General features: G+C 42.5%; 1 protein-coding gene across 1 annotated transcript in view; it reads left to right on the top strand.

Annotated features, from left to right (window-relative positions):
* Positions 1 to 1,068: 1,068 nt before the first annotated feature.
* ATXN10 (ataxin 10) overlaps positions 1,069 to 22,129 on the top strand; it is a gene marked incomplete at its 5' end in the record, with an annotated part of 93,218 nt that continues 72,157 nt past the window's right edge. The window contains 3 exons of the mRNA XM_062491571.1: positions 1,069 to 1,154; positions 7,271 to 7,462; positions 8,899 to 8,981. Coding sequence (XP_062347555.1) covers positions 1,069 to 1,154; positions 7,271 to 7,462; positions 8,899 to 8,981 — 361 coding nt within the window. The remainder of the gene's footprint in view (positions 1,155 to 7,270; positions 7,463 to 8,898; positions 8,982 to 22,129) is intronic.

Genomic DNA, 22,129 nt, shown 5'->3' on the forward strand with positions numbered 1-22,129 from the left:
TCCCTTCTTGGAGTTCCATAAAGTTGTGCTAAACAAATGTTATTTAGCCTGTAAATTCTCTGGGGAAAAGCTGCATCTTTAAGGGATCTGCCTGTTGTTCACAGAATTGGGTAGATCAGATGAGTTTAAAATATAACATCTGTGAGTAATCTGGAAAAAATTACTAAATTTTATAATCTATATAAGAATTGGCTAGATGTTGAACTCAATGAGTGTCTTCCCTGCGAGGGTGCCCAGGGAAGCTGCGGCTGCCCCTGGATCCCTGAAATGTTCCAGGCCAGGTTGGATGGCACTGGGAGCATCTTGGGATAATGGGAGGTGTCCCTGTCCAAGCCAGAGGGTGGGACTGGATGGGCTTTAAGGTCCCTTCCAACCCAAACCATTCTGTGATTTGATGACGATTGTCTAATAAAGCTTTCTATAGAGTTTGGCCACAATTAGTTTTTTATCCATTGAAAGCTAATTTCCCACCCGAACACATACAGATTAACTTTTCATATGTGTTTAGAAAATGCTAGACGATATTTCAAAACACAAATATTAAAATTATATAGTTTAAGAATACGTTGAAACTTAAAAGCAAAGTAGTATTTGCTTCACAGAAGGGTTTGGACACAGAAAGACTTTAGTAATCGCCTAGTTCCACAACCCTGCCAAAGGCTCGGAGATCATCAGGATATTAAGCATGAAATAATTACTCCCGCAATTTAGGTATTTTATTCATATTTTTCATATTCACTATATTCACTTAACATTTGTTCTGTTTAGGCACACGTATCTCCAAGAGCACACGGGGAGAGGTGCGGGGCGCGCAGCACCAGCGGCGTCACGGCAGCCGGCGCCGCGGTGAGCTTCCTGCGGGGAAAAGCAGGGAGAAGAAGACAAAAACAAGGGAAAGGCGAGGGACCGGAGAGAGAAAAACACAGGAAAAAGCAACCCGGCCCTGAGGCAGAGCGGCCATTTTCGGGGCGGTGCCGCGCAGCCCCTCCCGGCCGGCGGGGCGGCACCGCCGCCATTTCCGCGCGGCGGGGGCGGAGCGGGGCCGGGGCCGGGCGGGCGATGGCGGCGGCGGCGGCGGCGGCGGGAGCGCTGCCTGCGGCCCGCCTGGAGGGCTTGCGGGTGCTGTCGGCTCTGTTCCGGGAGGCGCAGCCCAGGTAGCGGGGAGTAGGGAGCAGCGGTGCCGGCGGATGTCGGGCAGGAGTCGCCTCGGCTCCCAGCGCGGTCCTGCCCCTCGTGGTGTCGGCTGCGGGCCGGAAAAGGGGCTCTCAGTACCCTCATGGGGTGTGGGTCGCGTCTCTTCTGGAAAGGTTCCGCACCCCCAGTCTTCTTCTGGGGCTGTGCCTGTCGGGGGGTGGTCTGTTCCTTCTCCTGCCCTGCCCCGGGGGCTCTGTGAGGAGCTGCTGTGTGCTCAGTCCTGTGCCTGTAGCACGGTGTTTGTCTCTTAGTCGTGGATGGCATAAAATATCCTGGAGATACAGAGTGGCTTGGGTTGGAGGGATGTTAAAGCTCATCCCATCCCACTCTTGCTACGGGTAAGGATGCTTTCCACTATCCCAGGTTGCTCCAAGCCCCATCCAGTCTGGATTTGGACACTTCCAGGGATGGGGCAGCCACAGCTTCTCTGGGCAACCTGGGCCAGGGCCTCACCAGCCTCACAAGTTAAAATTTCTTCCTAACATCCTATCTAAACATACTCTATCAGGCTGAAGCCATTCCCCCTTGTCCTGTCACTTCAGGCCCAAGTAAATCATCTCCATCTTCTTGTAGGCTCCCTTCAGGTACTGGAATACATAATTTAGGTCAGTGCAGAGCTGCTCTTCTTTGGGCTGAGCACTCCCAAGTCTCCCACCCTTTCCTAATAGCGGAGCTGCTCCATCTGTCTGAACAACTTGGTGCCTCCTGTGAATTCTCTCCAAGAGCTCCATGTCCTTCCTGTGATGGGATCCCAGGGCTGGAGGCAGCTCTGCAGGTGGGGTCTCTTACCTGGGCAGAGCAGAGGAGCAGAACCTCCCTCCCCTGCTGCCCACACTGGGGGCTCAGCCCAGCACGGGGGGGTTCAGGGTCCCAGTGCACATGGCCAGGGCATGTCCAGCTGTCATCCTCCAGCATCTCCAAGTCCTTCTCCCAGGGCTGCTCCATCTGCTCATCCCCAGCCAGGATTGATCCCTGGAGAGAGAGGGTGTTTTCCTGACCCAGGTGCAGCATCACCACTTGGTCTTGTTGAACCTCATGGGATTTCCGTGCACCACTGCGGGGGCTTGTGGTGCCTTTCTGGGCAGGCACCATAGGTGGAATCTTAACTGTGGGAGTAGCAGAAGTGGGTGAGATGTGCCTGTGTGAGGGCCTGCTGGGCAACAGTCTTGTTCCCACGTGAGGCCAGAGCTTTGGATGAAGGTGGTGACTGTGGGCATTGGGGACAGAGCCTGTGTGGCAGGCTGGGCTGCACTGGCTTCATGGGAGGAAAGGTTGGATGCCCCTCAGTTGGTTTAAGATGAGTAAAGACAGAATGGGGCTGCTGGAGAAACGGGGCTGGTATGGAGCAGTGCCTGTAAGGTCAGGGAGACCTCTGAAATACCACACAGCACTGTTGGCTTTGGCAGAAGCTGGGCTTACAGAGGTTCAGCTGAGAGACTGGGGTTAGAGGAATGTGTTTTGTTCTTCCTAGAAGGAGGGAGAAGGCACAGTACAGTGGGAAGCTGGTGGTCACTCCTAGCAGTGGTTGTTTGAAGGTCTTGGCACCTGAGAATGAAGAATTCAAACTTAAGCTTGTTGTAGAATCTTGCTGGTGTTTTGTTTTTGATTGTTTAAATTCCCAATATGGTTTTGTTTTTCAAATCCATATTTAAAAGTTGGGGTGCGAGGGGGAAAGATGTAATTACGAATATTTTTCTGTGATCTCCATGGATGCAGGAGATCTAGGAAACCTTGTTCTGGTGTTCATCTCAGTTTCTCTGGAAAGAAGGGAGGGCCTGTACAAAGTTTGGTCTTATGGTCTGATGCTTTCTCTGTCTTGCTCGCTGAAACCTGTGCCACTGTGTGTTTGAAAGAAGAGTAGATATTCCCCAAAACAGCCAAGTTTTATGGGTACAGGTGGGCTGAAAGAGAGACCCTGTAGTTGCCCTTCCAGAAGGACAAAGCTGTAGCATTACCTTACATCCCGTTGGATGTGGCAGAATGGATCTAGGAACAGCTCTGGCAAATCCTTTTGTTGGTGCTGTTCAGTCATGAAGACACGACCCAATGGATGTTTTGTGTTTGAAACTGTGATACTTAGTGACAATTCTTTTGTTAGGACTTTTGTAGGACTGTTCAGTGTTTGTGGAAGCAAAATATATAAAAAATGTGAGTTCTGGTATTCTGTAAGAAGGAAATAAAGTGAGACAATAATGCCCCTGCTGTAAGGCCATGATATGGAATCTGGGAGACTTGCATTTGGCTATTTGATTTACTTGAGGCTTCCAGTGCTTTTAGTTGATTTCTTTATGCTTTCTTTACTAAGCTACAAAAACAAGAAAATGGCTTTATTTTGTTCCTGGGAATGTTGTGAGGATAAGTACTTTAGGGACTTTTTAGGGACTCTGCTTACGGGAATGGAGTTATGCAAGTACCTAAAACGTAGAGTGGAAATATGGAATTGTAAATTTGTGGGTTTTTTGGCATAGTTCCTACCTAGCTTTGTGGTCTTTTGGACCCTGGACTTTTGAACACAATTTCATTACTGTTTTTAACACTATGTTCACTAGAGTGGTATCTTGTAGTTTCTGCTTTTAACAGTCAAACAGGTCTTACAAGGAGTGACAGTAATCTTCTTTTTTGGCATGGGTACAGGAATTCTGACTCTTTGTTTTGACTTAACAAGAAATTGTGCATATCTTCCTTGTCCAAGCACTGAGCTGCTGTACCCTTTGCCTCTGTTTCCGTTTGTATTCCTGCAGAGCTTGATCTGGAAATGAAGGACAGGTAGCAATAGCAAATTGTGGAGCTGCTCTGTTAGGCAACCAAACACAGGAAACAGAAGTTTGTGGAATATCTACAAAGCAGTTCTGGATGGATTTCAAGGCATGTTTGCAATGCAAGGTATTATTTTAATCTAAACTCCATTTAGGAGGCTCTTTGGTAGTTTTATAAATGAAATATTAGGGAAGAGATTATGGAAAGAAATTATTTTCCATTTCAAAAATATGTTTTTAATATTTATAGCTACTGCTTTGTATGTGAAATTTGTTGTACTGCTGGAAATTTTTTATTTTTTAAAAGCTGTTGGTAAGCATTGCTGTAAAACACTTTCCTGAAGTCAGTCTTGACTGGTTTCTTAATATCAGCTAAATATTTTCTGTTGTTCTTGCTAATTTGAGAATTTTTTTATTCAGAAGGACAGTTTCCATTAAAATTCCTTTGTAGAACACACTTAAATTTCAGTGCTATTTGAATGCTTAGGTAGAAGACTCACATGTAAATTTTCTTAGAACAGAATCCTGCTTTCTCAAACAACTTTTAAGTCAGTCCGTCTTCATTTGGAATACCTTTTGCTTGCTCACTTAGCCTTTGAGATTTGATTTCTGCCTGGAATGGTCTGGCTTGAGCAGTCTGGATTTTCTTTCATAGTGTCCAAGAGGTGGATTTTGAGTTCTGTCTCTCCTCAATGATGTAAAAAATCAACATCTCCTTCCACATTTACAGTGAGGACAGACTCTTCCTTGTGTATCCCACACTTGCTCCATTAGGACACACAAATTTTTCATCTTTGTATTTTACTGGAAATGCCTGCACTCTTAGTTTTTTTTTTTTTCTTTTCACTTTCACTCTAATCTTAAAAGAAAAATTGTCACAGCAGCTCAGCATGCTTCTGATCCAGTGTCTGACTAAAAGTTCTGTTCTCTGCATAGCTCTGCTAGGAGAGTGGAGCTTTTCCAGCACAACAATAACTGTAAGGTGTCCTTTCACCCATGGAGTCACAAAAATGTGCACAGAAGTTCTTACGGCTTCTTTCTCTTTCACCAGTTTAAATAAGTGAATGTTGTACAGTAGTATGTCTTGACTGACCACTGGTTTCTGTATTTTGCAGTTGGGTCAGGAAATGACTGGTTTCATGAGATAATCCAACAAAAGGCATAGGCTGATATGAAGGAAACTACAGTGGGCTGAGTGGTCCCATTTCAAAGTAATGTCAGAGTTCAAGAAATCAGAACTGCTAGTGGTTCTGCTCAATGCAGAAAGCACTCCCTGGCTGGGGGGTGGGGGGGGCTACCTTACCAGACCATAGCTCTTCCAACATTTAGAAAAACTTGTCTCTGGTGCATTTCCCGTGGGAACTGTGGTCCATCAGCCACTGAGTCTTCTCCTGGCACATCATGAAGTGGCAGGAGCTGCACCGCTTCTTGTAAGTTGAAGGTTCAAGTTCCATGAATATATTTTCTTCAGTCTTGAAACCAAAACCAAATTCCAAACTTCCTTTCTGGTTATGTAAGCTCCACTGTTTTCTTTATGACTGAGGGCCAGCTCTGCTTTTAGTCTTTGTTTTTTGTGCCACTTCAGTATTTTCCCTTCAGTATTCCACCACTGGAAAATGTATTTTCTCCCCCATAATTCTCAGTGATGCAGTGGTGGTTTTTTTAATGTTTCAGTGTACATGGAGAATGTGTAAATATATTGATCTTGATCAATATCTTTGATCAAGGTTGCAGAATGAAATACATACTTCCTGGAGATCTGAAACCTAATGTTGTGGTAATACAGTGATTTTTGTGTATGTTGTAGTTCTTACAGCACTGCCCCTTCTTTGTAAGTCTCCTCCACGCCCTAACAGACCTCAGCATTGGAGGCACTGTACTGTCAGTAAGATGTAGCCCAGCATAAAAGTGTCACTACTGGAGCAACAAGTCAGATAAATTCAGAAAACATGAACTGTGAGTAAAGACTTAAGACTAGGAAAGAAAACATGGCAGTAGCAGAGGTGGGAAATAATATCTCTGGACATGTCTAAGGGTATGCTTAGGGACAAGGTGGATTGTCAGTGTTTGGTTAATGTTGAACTTGATGATCTTAAAGATCTTTTCCAACCTTGGTGATTCCATGGTTTGATTTATGGACATGGTCACTTATGAAAGAGAAGGTAGAATTTCCAATTGTGCAATTGTGTAGGTATTTGAGTGAGCAGCAGAATGCAGGTAATATCACCCAATAGCATTGATCAAGAGGTTTTTAAATTCTCCTTTTGGGAGAGTTTTCTTTGTGAGCATTTTATTTAATGCTGCTTTGCATTTCCTCTCATCTCACTTTCTTCTGTTTGATCCTGAGTATATGACAAGCCTATTTAAGGTTGAAGGAGGCTGCATCTGGATTTCCTTTTCCTGATTCTGGTCAGAAGTACTGGATGAGCAAATTTGTTGAACTTCCCTGTAGCAATGCCATAAACACTCTGGTGTGGCTCTCAACCAGCATGTGGTATCAGAATTGAGTTAGCAACATTTGTCATATGTTGCCCTCATCTCTTTGTGGACATAAAATCAGGGCATAGTGTAGATGAATAGCTGTACTTTGGAAATGTTGTTTATCTCTGTGTGACAGATCATCTGTAGATGTATGTTCCCATCCTGGGAATCTGGAAACTTCATGGAGCAACAGCATCAGCTGTCATCCAGTCATATGGATTTCTGCATAAGCTTGTGGTTTGGTAGTGCTGTTTTCCTTGGTCTGGGTGCTCCAGGAAGTGGCCTGGTACCTTCTGTGTTGGGTAGTTGTCTGCTGAGGTGGGACAGAGTTGTTTTTTTCCCTTGACTGTGATTCACCCACTTCAGAATGGTGCTCGTGCAGCCACCAGCTTTCTCCATGACCTTTATCCCTCTGAGGAAATCTGCAGCAGGTTGGAGCTTCTGATACTTTATTCTTCTGAAAGATCTAATGCTAGACATGTAAACTGTATTCATTAACTAAAGCAATTCCTCTTAAAGCAGCATGTAGTGTCATGTATAAACCTGCCAGCTATATGAGGAGAATTTTTTTTCCTTTTTAGTAAAATTCCAAAAGAGCTATTGAAAAGTCATGAGGAATACTAAGGCAGCAAAACTCTCCTACAGCCCCTTTTCTGAAAAGGCTGATGGGAAGATTTTTGTTCTTTCTACTTGAAAGACTATAAGTAGTTAAATACTCTGAATAGCTAAAGATTGCTGCAGAAACATCTTTGGGTTTACAATAAAAAGTTTCAATGTCATAGGCTTCTTGGTAGGAGTGCATTTATATGTTTTCTTCACCACAAATGTGTGTCTTTCAGAGAAACAGCAGAAGAAAGTGTATTTCGGGATGTCCTGGAAATTCTGACAAGCACCTCCAGTGCCATTGAGCAGACCTGTAAGGACTCCTGTGGACTGGCAGAGCTGGACACCTGCCTGCTGCTCATAGCGGAGTGCTTCAGATGTCTGAGGAATGCCTGTGTTGAGTGTGCCAAGAATCAGCGTGTCATGAGGTACAGTTATGATCCCTTTTAGCCTATACCCAAGTATGACCTTCTGATGTTTGTGTGGTTTTATAAAAGAGATTCTTATTTTACAGTGCTGTGTTAGTTGATTTATGAACTGGCATATCCTGCGTGATGCAGTCACTTGAATTCAAATATGCAATAAACAAAAATAGCTGACCTACTTGTAGGTCAGTTTGGGGCCCTGCTCAGTAATAGAACAAAGTGTTTAGGTCCATAATACAAGTTGGATTACACAAATGATATAAGCCTGTTGGAAGCCTGACTGTAGAACTGTCCTTTTTTTCTCTTTCTTTAATTTTTTTTTAAATGACATAATGAATTAGTAAAAGGTCTTAATAATCAGTTACAGGATTAGTTTGTCTTTAAAGGTTTATTTAGATCTGTCTGCTTTCCTAGCAAAACACAGCATGTAGAACTGTGCATATTAATCCTGATACATATATACAGGCAAGCTGAGCTTAAAGGATATTAAATCAATATGGCTCCTGAAGTTATTTAGCCTCTCTATTCTTTGCCTATGTCTGTTGTAACATTGAGGGATGCTTGTGATACAACCATCTGTAGTCACCTGATGGTCTGGCTGATGTTTTTAAGAAACCCAGCAAAACAGCAGCAAACACCCTCCTTGCCCAGATGCCCCACAAGAGCCCCAAATACAACCAACAAATTAATCCCCTGAACTTGTCACAAGTTGGTTATATGAAATAATTATTGGGGACTACAGTCCTAAAAATTGTTTTCTTGGGACTTGTCAAATTTGATTTATTTGACTAAATGTAATTTTGACATGGGACCAAGTCTTACTTTCTGTGCTGGGGCAGAATTCTGTTAATGCCAGAGAAATTGCAATGCAATGCATTCTGAGAGTCTACTTATGATTCCTCCTCACTGGAGAAAGGATAAATGATTACTTGGCCTTCTGTTCCTCTCTCTGAGAGCTGTGTATGTTTCCCTTTGAGCTGGCCTTGTTGTTTTTAGGTAGCTGTCACTAATTACTTTGTTGGCATTGAAAATCCTCCAAGTCTATTATGAGGTAAGATACATGACTCTCGTCCTGAATGCTTGACCTCCAGACAAAGCAGAATTTTTACATAAATAAAGATGTTGAATTATATGAATAACTTGCTAATGTTTAATGTCTGATAGGAAGAATAGCAAAAAGGGAGGAAAAGGTACTTAGCTCTGAAGGTTCTGTGCCCAAAATTGGTAAAGTACAGGATGATGAAATAAACCCCTTTCATTTGCCATCAGTAGTGTGGCTACTGATAGGCAGGCAGTAATGTAGGACAAACTATTTTTGTTTCTGAGGTCCTGAAGATGCTAAAGATTTCCTGTTAACGTCGGTGAAAAGCCTTTTAAATTTTTTTGAGTGTATTCCATATGAAGTAAATTATTGTGGTTTTTTTCCAATTTAATAATAGGAACTTGGGTCTCATCTCTACATCTGTCCATTTGATAAAGTTGCTTCATGGAATACAAATCAAAGAAGAATTGTTATTGACTGGTAAGGCTGGGGATTTTGTTAAATGTATAGCCTGCACTGTATTTTTTTACATAGGTGGTATGATGCCACTTTACTGATGCATTTGTTTTATAAAGAAACTTCATTCTTTCTTGAATTGCAGTTGAGAACTGGCCTCTTTTAGCCTGCTTGAAAAAGCCTCAATTCTAGCTCAGCTGTATTTTCATTGATCTGTTCCTTATAGATTGTTAAAGGAAAGGTATGTGGAAACTTAAATATGAAGCAGAATATTTGGCTTTATAAAAGGAAAAGTTCATGTAGTACCTCCATTCAAAACACATTCTGCAGTTTTACTGTCTTTTTATTTGCTGATACTTAAAACAGTTTATCTGATTCCAGGAAGCAAATTTTAGCTGTGACTTTTAAAAAATTATTTGTAATTTTCATTTGGGTGCTGTGGTTGCTGTCCAGTTAGGATAGTATCTGTCAAGAGTTAAATACTGATTTGAGTAGTGTTCACATTTCCTTAGCAGATGAATAGATGATTTTTTTCCTTCAATGCAGTAAAGAGAAAATGTAACTATGTTACCCTTCCTCCCTAGTGGTAGTTATTGCTACTCATTTCACTGGCTATTAAGGGTTTTGTTTTTCTCCTCACAATCTGTTTTTCCCGGTGTGTGCATGTGGAGCTTTATACATTGGACTCCAGTTGTGACTCTGGTTGCAGACAGTAAAGCATGTTTGTTTTCTTGTGTCTGTTATTTCTTTTCACTCCTGTTCCTCACATGAGGTTTTTTTTTACTGGATTTCTGGATTTCTGCTGCTGTTTCTCTGTTCTCTGAAAGCAGGTGAAACAGCTGTCATATGGCAACTTACCCTCAAACAGCTTTATGAAGCTGTGAAGGAGCAATGAAGTCCAAACTGAGCTGCCTTTTACTGCTGTGTTTGGCTCAGAATGAAGCCCTGTGGGCACGTGTTGCTGGAATCCTGCTGCCAGGGAAGGGTTGGTGATGCCAGCGCAGCCCTTCAGTGTGGGAGGAGTTGAACTATAGGCTCTGTGGGTGGCAAAAAACGCTTGCTCAGTGGCCCTAAAGAAGAGGAACTGATGGTGCACAGGAGTGACTTTCAAGGAGGGCAAGAGTGTCCTGCCCCATAGTTGTGAACTGCTTTGCAGACCAGCAAGATAAAAGGAAAAGTGATGGGAGCGAAGATGTTGCTTCTGTCCAGCCTGTCACTGTCCCTACTGGGGCCTTGGACAGTAGTGGGCTCAAAAACTTGTACTGGGAAACTGGGCTTCCACCGTTGAAAGCATCAGGAAGTGTGGTTTAAGAATGCCACCTGCCAGAGGGGCTGCCCAACACCTGCAGGAGAGGGAGCAGGATGTGCTCCTTGTTGGATACAGGCATGGCCTGAGGTCTTCCCTTTGGCTTCATGGCTGCTGGCCTGTCCTTGCTGGGCTGCCACATGTGTGTGCTGTTCTCTGCTCCTGGGTTTGCATAGGGAGAGGGAATGCTATTGAGCAAAAAGCAAAGGGGGATAAAACTCAGTAATTTGATTATCTCCTTCAGGCACTTTTTCCTCGGCAGAGGATGGTGTAAAATCTCTGCTTATCAACATTGACTATAAGGGTGGCATTAACAAGACAGTTTTTAACAGGATTTTGGTAAAAGTTGTTTTGTGACTGTTATTCTACGTAGCCATTCAGTAAATGCATCCAAGTTATAACTAAGATTTGCTGTCTTGACCCAGGATAAGTGGTTCATTTAATGCTGTAAGTAGCATTGATCTCCTTGGAGAACCTCTGCAATGAGCATGGCTCATGTATTCCATATATTTTAGTACAACAGAAAAATTGCAGACAAGTGAATGTTGCTAATTCCTTGCTGAGTGATCTGATGAACTGCATTCTAAGTGGAAATTAATGTAATGCCAAGAGCACCGGTTCCTTCTGCAGGGTTTGCCTCAGAAGTTAACAGTTACATTTGTCTGTGGATTATTAGTTGTACCAAAGCAAATTGCTAAATTGGACTTAGATAGCACTGCTGAAATGAAAGAGAGCCATGAAATTAGTAAATGGTACTGTGTTTATTAACTAATTCTGTTTCATGATTCTCCTCATGTTTCATATAGGAAATCAGGTCACAGGGCTCCAGTAGGTGTGTATTTTGTTCTTGCAGATAATTAGGTGTTAAGTGGAGTATTTCAGGTTGTTCATTTGGGTGTGTGTGGTTTCCTTCCTCGAATGGCTGATTGCTCTTGGTGCCTGTATAAATTCTTAAAGTTTTTAAAATACCTTCATGTTGCTTCCATAGCAAAAAAGTACAAGGAGGATGAGGTAAAGCTGTACCGTGGGGTGAACAGCACTAAATGATGTTTCAGATCGTGTTCCTGTGAAAAATTTCCAGAACAAATAATTTATAGGCTCAATAAACTTGAAGTTTCAACATTACTGTATTTACAAAGATGAGGTTGAAGATTCTTTCTGCAAACTGAAAAATTCATTTAACCTGATCTATGGCAGGTTTTCACTCTAATCCACTAGTAGCTGTTAAGGCTAGTGAGTGGTGTGGTAATACTTATGAGAGAAACAAAGTTCAGTGTAGTACAATTTCAAATGGATAAAATGATAAATGAAATAAAAGTATGTGTTCTTTGGCCGCTGCTGTGACCCGTGTGATGATTAAGGGAGAAGAAATGATCAAAGAACCAAAAAGGTGATGTTGTACAAAGTGGTATGACTGAAAACTGTTGCTAATATTCAAATAAATCCAGACTCCTTTGCATCCTCTCTGCTAGGAGCAATACTTCAAAAAGTTGCCCAGGCGTTATATACATGGTTAATTGGGCTCCTCAATTCAGTATATTTACTGAAACAACTCTAATGCATGTTTTCACCATACATATTTTTCTTCAATGCTTTAAAAAGCTAGATAAATTCCTGTATGTTTCAAACAATTGTCCCAGCCAGCTGTGGAAAAAGTTAATGTTTTGAGTGCATGATATACCACTAAGGCATTGGGCCAGAACCCTTGAAGATGAGTTTGGATGTCTGTCCTGAAATAGCTGTTTGAAACTAAAGGTAGGCTGCAAAATAGTTAATTCATACATACAGCTTTCAGAGATTGTCCAATCCCACATACAAGCCATCTGTCCCCATAATAAGAGTCTTCTTTCTTTTTGATACTTGCATTTAAAAAACATTAAGATTTTTATTCCTTTCTTGTATGGTATCACCACAGTTAGATGTTTGTCCCCACTCTTCCTCCTTGCCTACTTCCCATTTACTTTGAGTTGAACTTCACAGCCTACTTTAATTTCCCATAATTGCTTACACAGTACATCTGTGGTAATCAAACACATTCTTAAAACTAATCCTTCTTACAACTAATCTGTCTTAAGCAATGTATGTTTTGGAGAAGGGAACCTGCTGTAAGGAGTTGCATGAAAAAGCCAACAGCTGGATGACTGCTGTTGGGGTTCACAGGATCACAGTCACTGAGGTTGGAAAAGGCTCCAAGTCCACTGTGTCCAGCCTGTGACTGATCCCCACCTTGTCAACCAGAGCACTGAGTGCCATGTCCAGTCATCATTCCTTGGACACCTCCAGGGATGGGGACTCCACCAGCTCCCTGGGCTGTCCCTGCCAATGCCTGACCCCCCCTTTCAGTGAAGAAATTCCTCCTGGTGTCCAAGCTGACTCTCCCCTGGCACAGTTTGAGGCCATTTCCTCTCATCCTGTCCCTTGTTCCCTGGGAGCAGAGTCCAACCCCCCTGGCTGCCATTTCCTGTCAGGGAGTTGTGCAGAGCCAGGTCCCTCCTGAGCCTCCTTTTCTCCAGGCTGAGCCCCCCCAACTCTCTCAGCTGTTGCTGTTGCTCCAGATCCTGCCCCATCTCCATTCCCTTCTCTGGGTATGCTCCAGCCCTTCAGTGTCCTCCCTGAAGTGTCAGGCCCAAAGCTGCCCCAAGGACTCAAGGTGCCTCAGCAGTGTGCTAGCACAGGGGACAGTCACTGCCCTGCTCCTGCTGCCAAACCATGGCTGTGACAGGCCAGATGCCATTGGCATTCTTGCCCACCTGGGTACACCTGAGCTCATGTTCAGCTACAGCTGACCAGCACCACCAGGTCCTTTCCTGCTGGGCACTTTCCAGGGCTGATACGCAGTGATGCTAAACAAGGGGTTAACAGCTTGTAGTCCTTCTGGGCAGGAGTAAGAATTATCTGTAACATATAATTCACACCTACCTGTAAATGTGCTCCCTGTTCTTTCTGCTTCAGCAGTCCTTCTTTCCTGCAAGGGATAGAACTTTTCAGTCAAGGAGAGAGAAATGTGTGTGCTACGCTTCTTGGACAGTATCTAAAGACTTGATTTGCTGCGGTGTTACTAAAGCTATACATGCTGAAAGTCTGGGAAGCAGATGAATGTGAAAGGAGGTAGTTAATGCTTTAGACTACAGAGCTTGAATATTCCTGGTGGGAAGACAGACAAGATGACAAGACAGACAAGATAAATGCTGCCCCCTTTGCACAGTTCAGAATTAATTTGGATGGGGATTGAACATGAAGAAGCTGTACCTGCTCATGCAGAAACACTACCTGCAAGAAGGTCTTTCATGTTTCTTAACTGATTTGAGACCACGTTCTTCCAACAAATAGATAAGATACTGATGTTTTTTTAAATCTGAAGGAAAAAAATTCCCTGCAGGATATAGATTTAATGGAATTTCTGAAGTGCCCTTTCCACATCCCTTTTGTTTTAGTTATTTTTTTTTTTAATTAGAGGAGTTTCATCCTGACAACTTTTTTTTTCTGCTGTGGGTGTGAACATCAAGAGTACTTGCCAGAGGAGCAGCTGATGAAGCTGCCAGATGAACTTTAACTGAACCTAAAGCAGACCCAGATCTCTTTAAGAGCTCAGAAGTAGTTCTGTATGTTTGGGATTGCAGCAGACATAGGAAATATCCTTGTCAGAAGCCCAAGTAGGAAATCTCCTTCACTTCACAGCATGTGTCTTGGTTTGGTTGTGGGGTTAAGTTTGTTTTTGCTTTTTTTTTTCCTTTTTCCTATGGCAAATCTTAAGCTTTCCAGTGGAATCCAGCAGACCTTTGGGAAGGTACATTGAGGTTTGTTGAGATGATGAATCTTTAGATTCCGGAATGTGAGAGCTAGATTTAGGATTCCAATCCAAAATCTGGAAAAAAGCCAAAGGGTAGCTTTCTGTCTCCTTGGTAAATTTCAAGCAAGGACATGCCTATTCTGTGGCAAGTTCATGTTCTATAGGCAGTGTCCCATCTGATCCTTTCATTGATTCCCACCCCAGCTTGGGCAGAAGGATCTTTAATGTTTTGATCGTAAACAGATCTTCTCAAACCTTTCACCACTTCAAAGTACTGCTGCTGCTGAAGAATGCTCTTTGAATTCCAGTATCATTGCTTAAAAATGGTTTATCTGCCAAAATACAGTTGTCCTGGCAAAATACATTTCTGTCCGCTAGGGTGGAAAGGCATTGAATGCCTCATAGCTGCCCTGCTACGAGTCAGCTTGTGTGAGTTCTCTGAACGAGGTGATTGTCTTCTCTGAGCAGAGCTGGGGTCTCAGCTGCAGTGCTTGCCTGGGAGGTGCTCCAAGCATCTGACCAGTATTCCCCATGTCCAGGCTGCTGGTGATACTGATCTTGCTTTAAACCAACTGGCACAGGTATTGGTATTGCTGTGCTGTGCTGTGCTGATGCCTGGCCTCCATAGTTTCTAGGAAAAAAGCTGCATAAAAATGTGCTAACATGAGAATGACAGAATCATGAAATGACTGGGGTTGGAAAAGACCTCCAAGACCACTGTATCCAGCCTGTGACTGATTCCCTACCTTGTAACCCAGACCAGAGCACTGAGTGCCATGTCCAGCCATTCCTTGGACACCTCTCGGGGTGAGTACTCCACCAGCTCCCTGGGCTGTCCCTGACAACATTTTCTGTGAGGAAGTTCCTCCTGATGTCCAACCTGACTCTCCCCTGGCAGTTTGAGGCCATTTCCTCTCATCCTGTCCCTTGTTCCCTGGGAGCAGAGCCCAACCCTCTCTGGCTGCCCCATCCTGTCCGGGAGTTGTGGAGAGCCAGAACGTCCCTCCTGAGCCTCCTTTTCTCCAGGCTGAGCCCCTCCAGCTGTCTCAGCTGCTTCTCATTGGTCTTGTGCTCCAGACTTTTCCCCAGCTCCGTTCCCTTCCCTGGACGTGCTCCCAGCCCTTCAGTGTCTTATTTTTTTTAGATAAAGGCCCAGAACTGGACACAGGGTTGGAGGTGCCTCAGTAGTGTGCTGGCACAGGGGACAGTCACTGCCCTGGTCCTGCTACCACACTATTGCTTGTACAGAATTTTTTTGGTACAGAATGTTAGGAGCCTGGTTTCATGTCACAGGCACTGCTGGGGATCTCAGCCAAAGCCTGTGTCCAGGTGTTAGAGGCAGGTTTGGGGTGTTCTCTGCTCATAATTCTACAAAGTCCAGAAACTTTGGTTAAATTGTAGTGGATTATAGCTTGAATCCATGAACAGGAATTTGACCTTGCTTCCAATTTTCTTCTAAGTGTTTAGGTGTAGTTAAACAGCTACAGATACTCTCTTCAGAACAGAACTTACAGTATTCTTTTAAAAGCAGTGATGAAAGATGACTCTATGTAAATTTTTTAATATTGCGCTTATTATAGTAACATGAGCATTTTCTGGTAGGAAGTTCAGCAACATGAATATCGTGTCTAACACCTGTTCATGCTTCCTTTTGTGAGGGAGGATGTGTGGGAAAATATGTCATACCTTATTTTAAGTATTTTTCAAGTACTAAAAATGCCATATTCTTCGAAGGGAGCTATAAAAACATTCCTTTCTTTGAGCCTTTTTTTTGCCCCCTCCTTTTTTCCCCCCCATCTTTTTTCCTCTCTTTTCCCTCTCTCCCCTTTTCTCTGCTTTTTCCTCTTCATTTTTTCCCCTCTGTCCCCCTTTTTTTCCTCTCCTGTTTTTCTCATCTCTCCTTTTTCCTTTATCCTCCCTTCTTCTCTCTGTTTTTCTGCCACCTTTTTTTTCCTCTCTCCTCTGTCCACCAGGACCATTAATAGTACCATGGGTTCAGCCTCAGTCAGTGTTGTTGAACTACTCCAGCTGTTCTGGAGCTGATTAGTTCTCATGCATATTTTTCTTTCACTTAATGAAAACCCAGTTGCTCTTGAGCCATTGGTGCTTTATGGGTTGCTCATGGTCTAGGAAGAAAGTGCCTTGGGAAGTGTTTTTTAATCCATCAGCGTGGAAGAGAAGCACTCTGCAGAAGAGATAGCAATGAGTAACCTTTGAATTCAGAACTCTGTATAAATAAAAATGCCACTCTTTCATGCACAGTAAAATGAAATTTTAAAAGGCACAGGGGTGTGCATGTGCTTCAAACATTAGATGTAGGGGACCTAGGCCTATCTATAGCTTCCAGAGCTTGCTTCTTGCAAAAGCCAAATGAGAAGGAAACATTTCGTCTTGGATGAAGTAAGAAGACAAATGTTCCCCTGAGGTCTACAGGAGAACATTAAGTGGCTGAACAAAGAGGCATACTTGATTTCTTTCTAAGCTTTTGAAGGTGAAGACATGCTGGGTTTCAAAAGCCACTCACATAATACTAGAAAATCGTGTTGATGTTTCGTTAGGAGAAATCCCCAAAAATAAATGGCAAGAGGAAAGAAATTTCCAGCGCCTACATTGGGTACCTTCACATTCTAAAAAAGTTGTTAATACAAAGTACTTTTCAAAGGTTTACAGAAAAGGAGATATTTAATCAAATGTTTTTGGTTTTCTGAAGAAGAACATGAGTAAAACAAGGTTAAATTGTTAGGTTTGTAAAAGTATTCCTGAACACAAAAATGGGTAGATAGCAGTGAAGTACTTTCTGTTTATTCAAGAGGATGTAGGGGAAACAAAACTTTCAGTCTGTCCTCACTCGGTGAAGATGTTTCTTTGCTCTCACCTTTTCCATTTCTGCACTCAAGAATTAGCAGTTTGGAATTACAGTGGAAAATCAAGACAGGCTGATTTTGAAGGTACTTAGAAGAGCAGGGGAAGGAAATGCTTTCAGACCTGCCAAAGTACACTGAGTTGGTTTTCCTGTATTCCTTCTTAACTGGGCAGCCATGTCTCCTTAACTGTTTACTGTTTCTTGTCAATATTTATTTATCTAATAAATGATGGAACACAGATAGTAACTTTTTGCTAGACAGACAGCAGAGCTCATCCAATGCATTTGGGAAACCATTGCCAAGTTTTATTGTCTATAAACAGAGGTCTGTAACTGTCCAAACAAGTGTCTTCACACAGGCTTGTTCAGAGAGATTTGGAGAAGGTGCAATTTCTAAATTGTGTCCTGGAGACTCTCATAGACAATGACTACTAAATTTAAACCAACAGGATTAAGGAAGGAAGTTGATCTTTCCTCTCTTCCCACATCAGTGTCCCAAATATTTATGAAGGAAAAGGCATACTGTTTTGTTAGAGATCTTGGGGGTGTTTGTGACCAAATACAGTAAATTATTGTGCTGCAATTTTTTTTGTACAAGTCATGTTATGTGCTGATTTACATGGAGTGAGTGGTTATAAAGCTTGAATAATTTTACCTGTCATACAGTCATCATGAGCTGTTGATAGGTGACATTTCTGAATTTGAGTTTATATTAGCTTTTCTTTTGAGGGATAGGAAGAGGGAGAAAGCAGATCCTGAGTGGACCCACAGTCCATGGAATTAATTGCCAAAAAGCTGCATGAAAGAACATGCCTCAGCTGCATGGAAGAAAAGAGAATTTAAAAATCTGCACTCCCGTTTATTTTTGTATTTGGGGTTTCCTTTTGCTTACAGCTAGCATAATTAAAACTATGTATGTATTACAGCCTAAATAAACCAGCTGTTAAGTTAAACAGACATTTTTTTAGACACAGGAATAAAGGACAGCCCTGACCTTAAGAGTTGACATTTTCAATGGGTGATCTTTGCTTTGTCTGTTAGGATTTTTGTATGGGGGACTGGTGCCAATACTTTGCTGCCACTGTTAAAGTAAAAACTATAATTACATTGTCAAAATAATATTTATAGTATTTTCGGGGAATAATTGTGGGAGTGTGACGAATATATTATACTCATCAAACTTTTATGTAAACATAAGCATGAGTTTTTTATTTGAGTTATTGGTGTTGTTTTTGGCCTTTGTGTTTTTCCAATCTATAAAAAAAATATTGGGATTTTCATGGTCTCTAGCATTTGCAGAGTGTGTGCCCTAAGAATCAGTTGATATGCTATCTGGTAGGAGTAAACTGCTAGTTGCACTTGTATTGGGATTTTGGTTTTGTGTTTCCATAGCTTAAGAAAATCCTCTGTTTTTTTGAGTTTTGCTATCCCCTAATTACTATAGCTCAGACCGTTTTACTGCTTTACCAGACAGGAAAGTTTTAAGTAATTGGTTTGTTCTTTTGTACCATTTGGTGGGTTTTTTTCCCCTGTTGCTGTTCCTCCTTTCTGTTTAGCTCTTTTCTTTTTTTTTTTTTTTAAATGAGTCTGAGTCTCTCTTAAAAATGAGTGTGAACATCTCCCAGAAACATGTATGGTAAGAAGCAGTTGTGAGGTTTTCTAGCAACAGGCAGATGTCCCTTGGTTGGTTAAAGGTACAGGCAGAACTTGCTTCTGGGCAGTGGGAAGTTACCAGATGCACAGATGCTCCAGTCCTGCCCTGTACTGCAGTTTTAACTGTGCAACTGTTCTGTCTCTGCTGTGTTTTGGTGAATTTTACCACGTATTTTTAAATTAACAGTCTTCAGAACACCTACAGCAAGGATTCCAGCAGTGCAACTTCATGTACCCAAATCATGCCAACCTGATGCAACCTCCTGTGGGCAAGAAAGTTCTCTTGGTTCTCGTAGTTTGGTCCAAAATTCACTGAAGGCTGTGGAAAGACCCTGATTTGGTTGGGTCTTGGTTCAGGTCATTGTTCCCAGGCTTTGTGCTTTGGCCTTTTTGCAGAAACTCTAAAATAGGGAACCAACCTTTACACCACTTGCAGCTGTCTGCAAAAAAAAAGAGCCAAACCTGGACCAAGAGCACTTAAACTCGTGAGTTGTGCTGAGTTAGCAAATACAGAATTCTCTAAAGCTCTTGAGCATGTAGTACTGGCCCTGCCTGCAGTGCTTACCTCTTGCCCCATTAACTGGGAGTTCCCACACTTTGTATCTTGCACAGTGCGTATGGGCACAGCCCCTGTGCCCTGCAGGTCTGGGGTATTTGTGTACGTTTGTGTGATACAGCAAGAACTGAGATTTTGAGTAAATGCCAGTGTTACCTGTGTTTTCAACCTGACCTGTCTGCGTAATGTTGGCTGTGGCATCTGGTATTAATATGGGAACTTTACACATGCCTTAATTTCTTTCTTCCATTTTTTAACATTTGGAATGGAGTGGGGTTTGAGAGAGTTTAGATCTACTGAAGAAGGGCATTGTAGGATCCATTGTAGGACCAGGGACTCTACTTAAATGCAGCATTTTCTTAACTCAATGGCAAAAAGAAAAGGAAGAGGGGGTGGGGCTTCCAACTTCCAGCAGGGCTGGGATCTTCATTATTACAGGCAGCTGTAGTTGTAGGCTCTTGTGTCCAAATATAGTAAGCTCCAGTTTGCTGTGTTTATCCCTCATTAGTCCCATGGAAGACTCTCCTCTAATTTTAAAACCTTTTCCTAACTCTGGTATGAATGTCCCACTGTTTGAATGCAGCGATTCATGGTAGTGGGTTTTTTTCCCTACTGTGGGCTTGATTCTCTCCTTGAGTCTTGCTGCTTCTGCAGTTAAGGTCTGATTTAGAATTGCAGAATGGCCTGTGACTCTAAACGGGGCGTTAAAGATCATCTTGTCCACACCCCCTGCCATGATTCCACTATGTCAGGAGCTCCAAGCCTCATCCAACCTGGCCTTGGACACTTCCAGGGCTAAGTCAGCCACAGCTTCTCTGGGCAGCTTGTGCCAGGGCCTCACTGCCTTCATAGGGACGAGTTTCTCTAATTTTTCTTCTAACCCTGCCTTCTGGCAGTGGGAAGCCATTCCCTCTTGTCCTGTCAGTCCAGGCCCTTGTAAATAGTCTTTCTCTATTTAAGCTGTGCTGACTGAATTATTTTGTTGACTGTGTATATGTGAGTATAAAAGTGTTTTATTGCAGCAACTTGTGGAGGCACAATTTGAACTACAGAGTAGATCCTGCCTAATGAGGTTCTCCTGTCAGGTACTAATGACATGGATGGCATGGAAGCTGACTTTGAAATAGCAATAAAAAAGCTCATGCTTTCCTAGCAGTTTGATGCTACTTGTACTGATGGTTGAAACTGTCTTTGTGGTATTCATGGAAAGATGTTTTGATTGCTGTACTGGGAGGCAGAAGCAGTGGCTGTCTCATTGTCAGTGTAAATAATTTTGCTCCTTCTAGGAGAGACAGTAACCTGAGGAAATATCCCTAAGTCTGAACAATTAGTAGGCCAGTGGGCTGCCCTGTGGGCTCATCTGCTCTCATTGCTGGTACAGCTTTTAGACAGTGTGTAGAGCTGGTTTGTTTTTTCCCTGCTCCTGCAATTTGGAGGCTTTCTAGTATAGCCTGCCAAAATGTTGCTGATTTATGCCACATGCATAGTGGTTTTATAATGTGGACTGATATCTGCTTGGAGCACAAAGGAAATAGGAGTTTGCTGATGTCTATTTAATTAGAATGGTTTCTGGTTACTTTGGTTGAGGCTTGAAATGAACGGTAATACCTATATTTCTGTGGATCTCTAAATACAGTGTTCTGAAAGTCCTTTCCTTCCTTCCTTGCTCTTAAGTGTCCCCTACCCTACCCCAGCAAATAATGTCAGCAAGATTCATAATGAGGCAGGTTTCTGTTCTACACAAATATATGTGAATCAAACCTTGCAGATGCATCCCTAGGTTTAAGATGGTCACCATGGTTTTTGCAGCAGGAACATTAGGATCTCAAGATAAAGGTGGGAAGAATGGGGCAAACAAACCTTTTAATTGCAGAGAGCTTCCTTAAGACAGAGCATCAGAAATATAATGCAGGGAGAAGAAGATTACCTTTTTTCACATATGCTGAGAGGAAATATGAAATATCGCTTCTAAAGAGCCTTCCACAGAGGCTCCAAGAGGACTGTAGTTTTTCCTTCAGGGAAGGTGAAGATGGAAGGAGGATGGAAAGAAGCTAGAGGAAAATCTGGGCAGAAGGAACAATGGGGGGCATCTGTTGTCTGTTGAGGTAAAATTCTAAGTGCTTCTGATTATGTAGGAGTTACACATGTCATTCTCTCAACTGTTTGATTATCATTGCTATGGCACAACTTCCATACTCTCCAGTTACAGGAGCATTGTTCTGGTGAAAAAGGGGAGTTGTCCAACCATGGCTCTCCAGACATAAAGCTACAAGACTTTTATTGTCTTGTAGGCATTACAAGCAGCACTTTTTTTTTGCTAGCAGCTTTGGGCTTGGAGAGAATTGTGTGTCTCGCTTTTTGTTGAGAATTTTAGGGAGCAGTGCCAAGTTACGTGATGTGTAGAGACATCAAGTAAGTTCAGAAGACACATCGAGTTCTTCCCCTTTCTTTCATCCTCTGGGCATATGCCACTTGTGGTGTAAAAGGGACCATAACATGTCAATGAGAAGAGGTAAGCTGCCTTTACAGGTATTAAGCTAAATGGTAATGCTCAGAAAAGGTTGATGCTAAAACTGATGCTGTACATTAATGTGGCTATGCAAGTAAAAATAGTAAGTAGAACTTTGCTTGTAATTCTGTATTCCAAAAGAACTGTGGTCCATTTATTAGCGAGGTACAGAATATAAATGGTACAAGTAAGTGGGGGGATATTGTTTCCACAGACTTACAGAAAAACATCATTCAGCTCTTTGAGTGCAAATATAAGCACTTCAGTGGAAATTTTGGGTTAAATGAAACAACATACACAGTATGCTATCAAAAGTAATTGGAGAAATTTGTTCATAAACCTTGGTTAGTACTTCATGTGTTAATAATTTTTTTTTCCAGACCTGTGCAAGGTATCATGTAGGAGGAGTGTGTCTCATATTCAGACACCACTAATAGTGCATAGTGGGTGGCCAGTGCTTCTTATTTTTCTTGGTTTCCTGGCATGGTTTAAGCC

Source organism: Cinclus cinclus, chromosome 4 (genome assembly GCF_963662255.1).
Source record: "Cinclus cinclus chromosome 4, bCinCin1.1, whole genome shotgun sequence".
Taxonomy (NCBI): domain Eukaryota; kingdom Metazoa; phylum Chordata; class Aves; order Passeriformes; family Cinclidae; genus Cinclus; species Cinclus cinclus.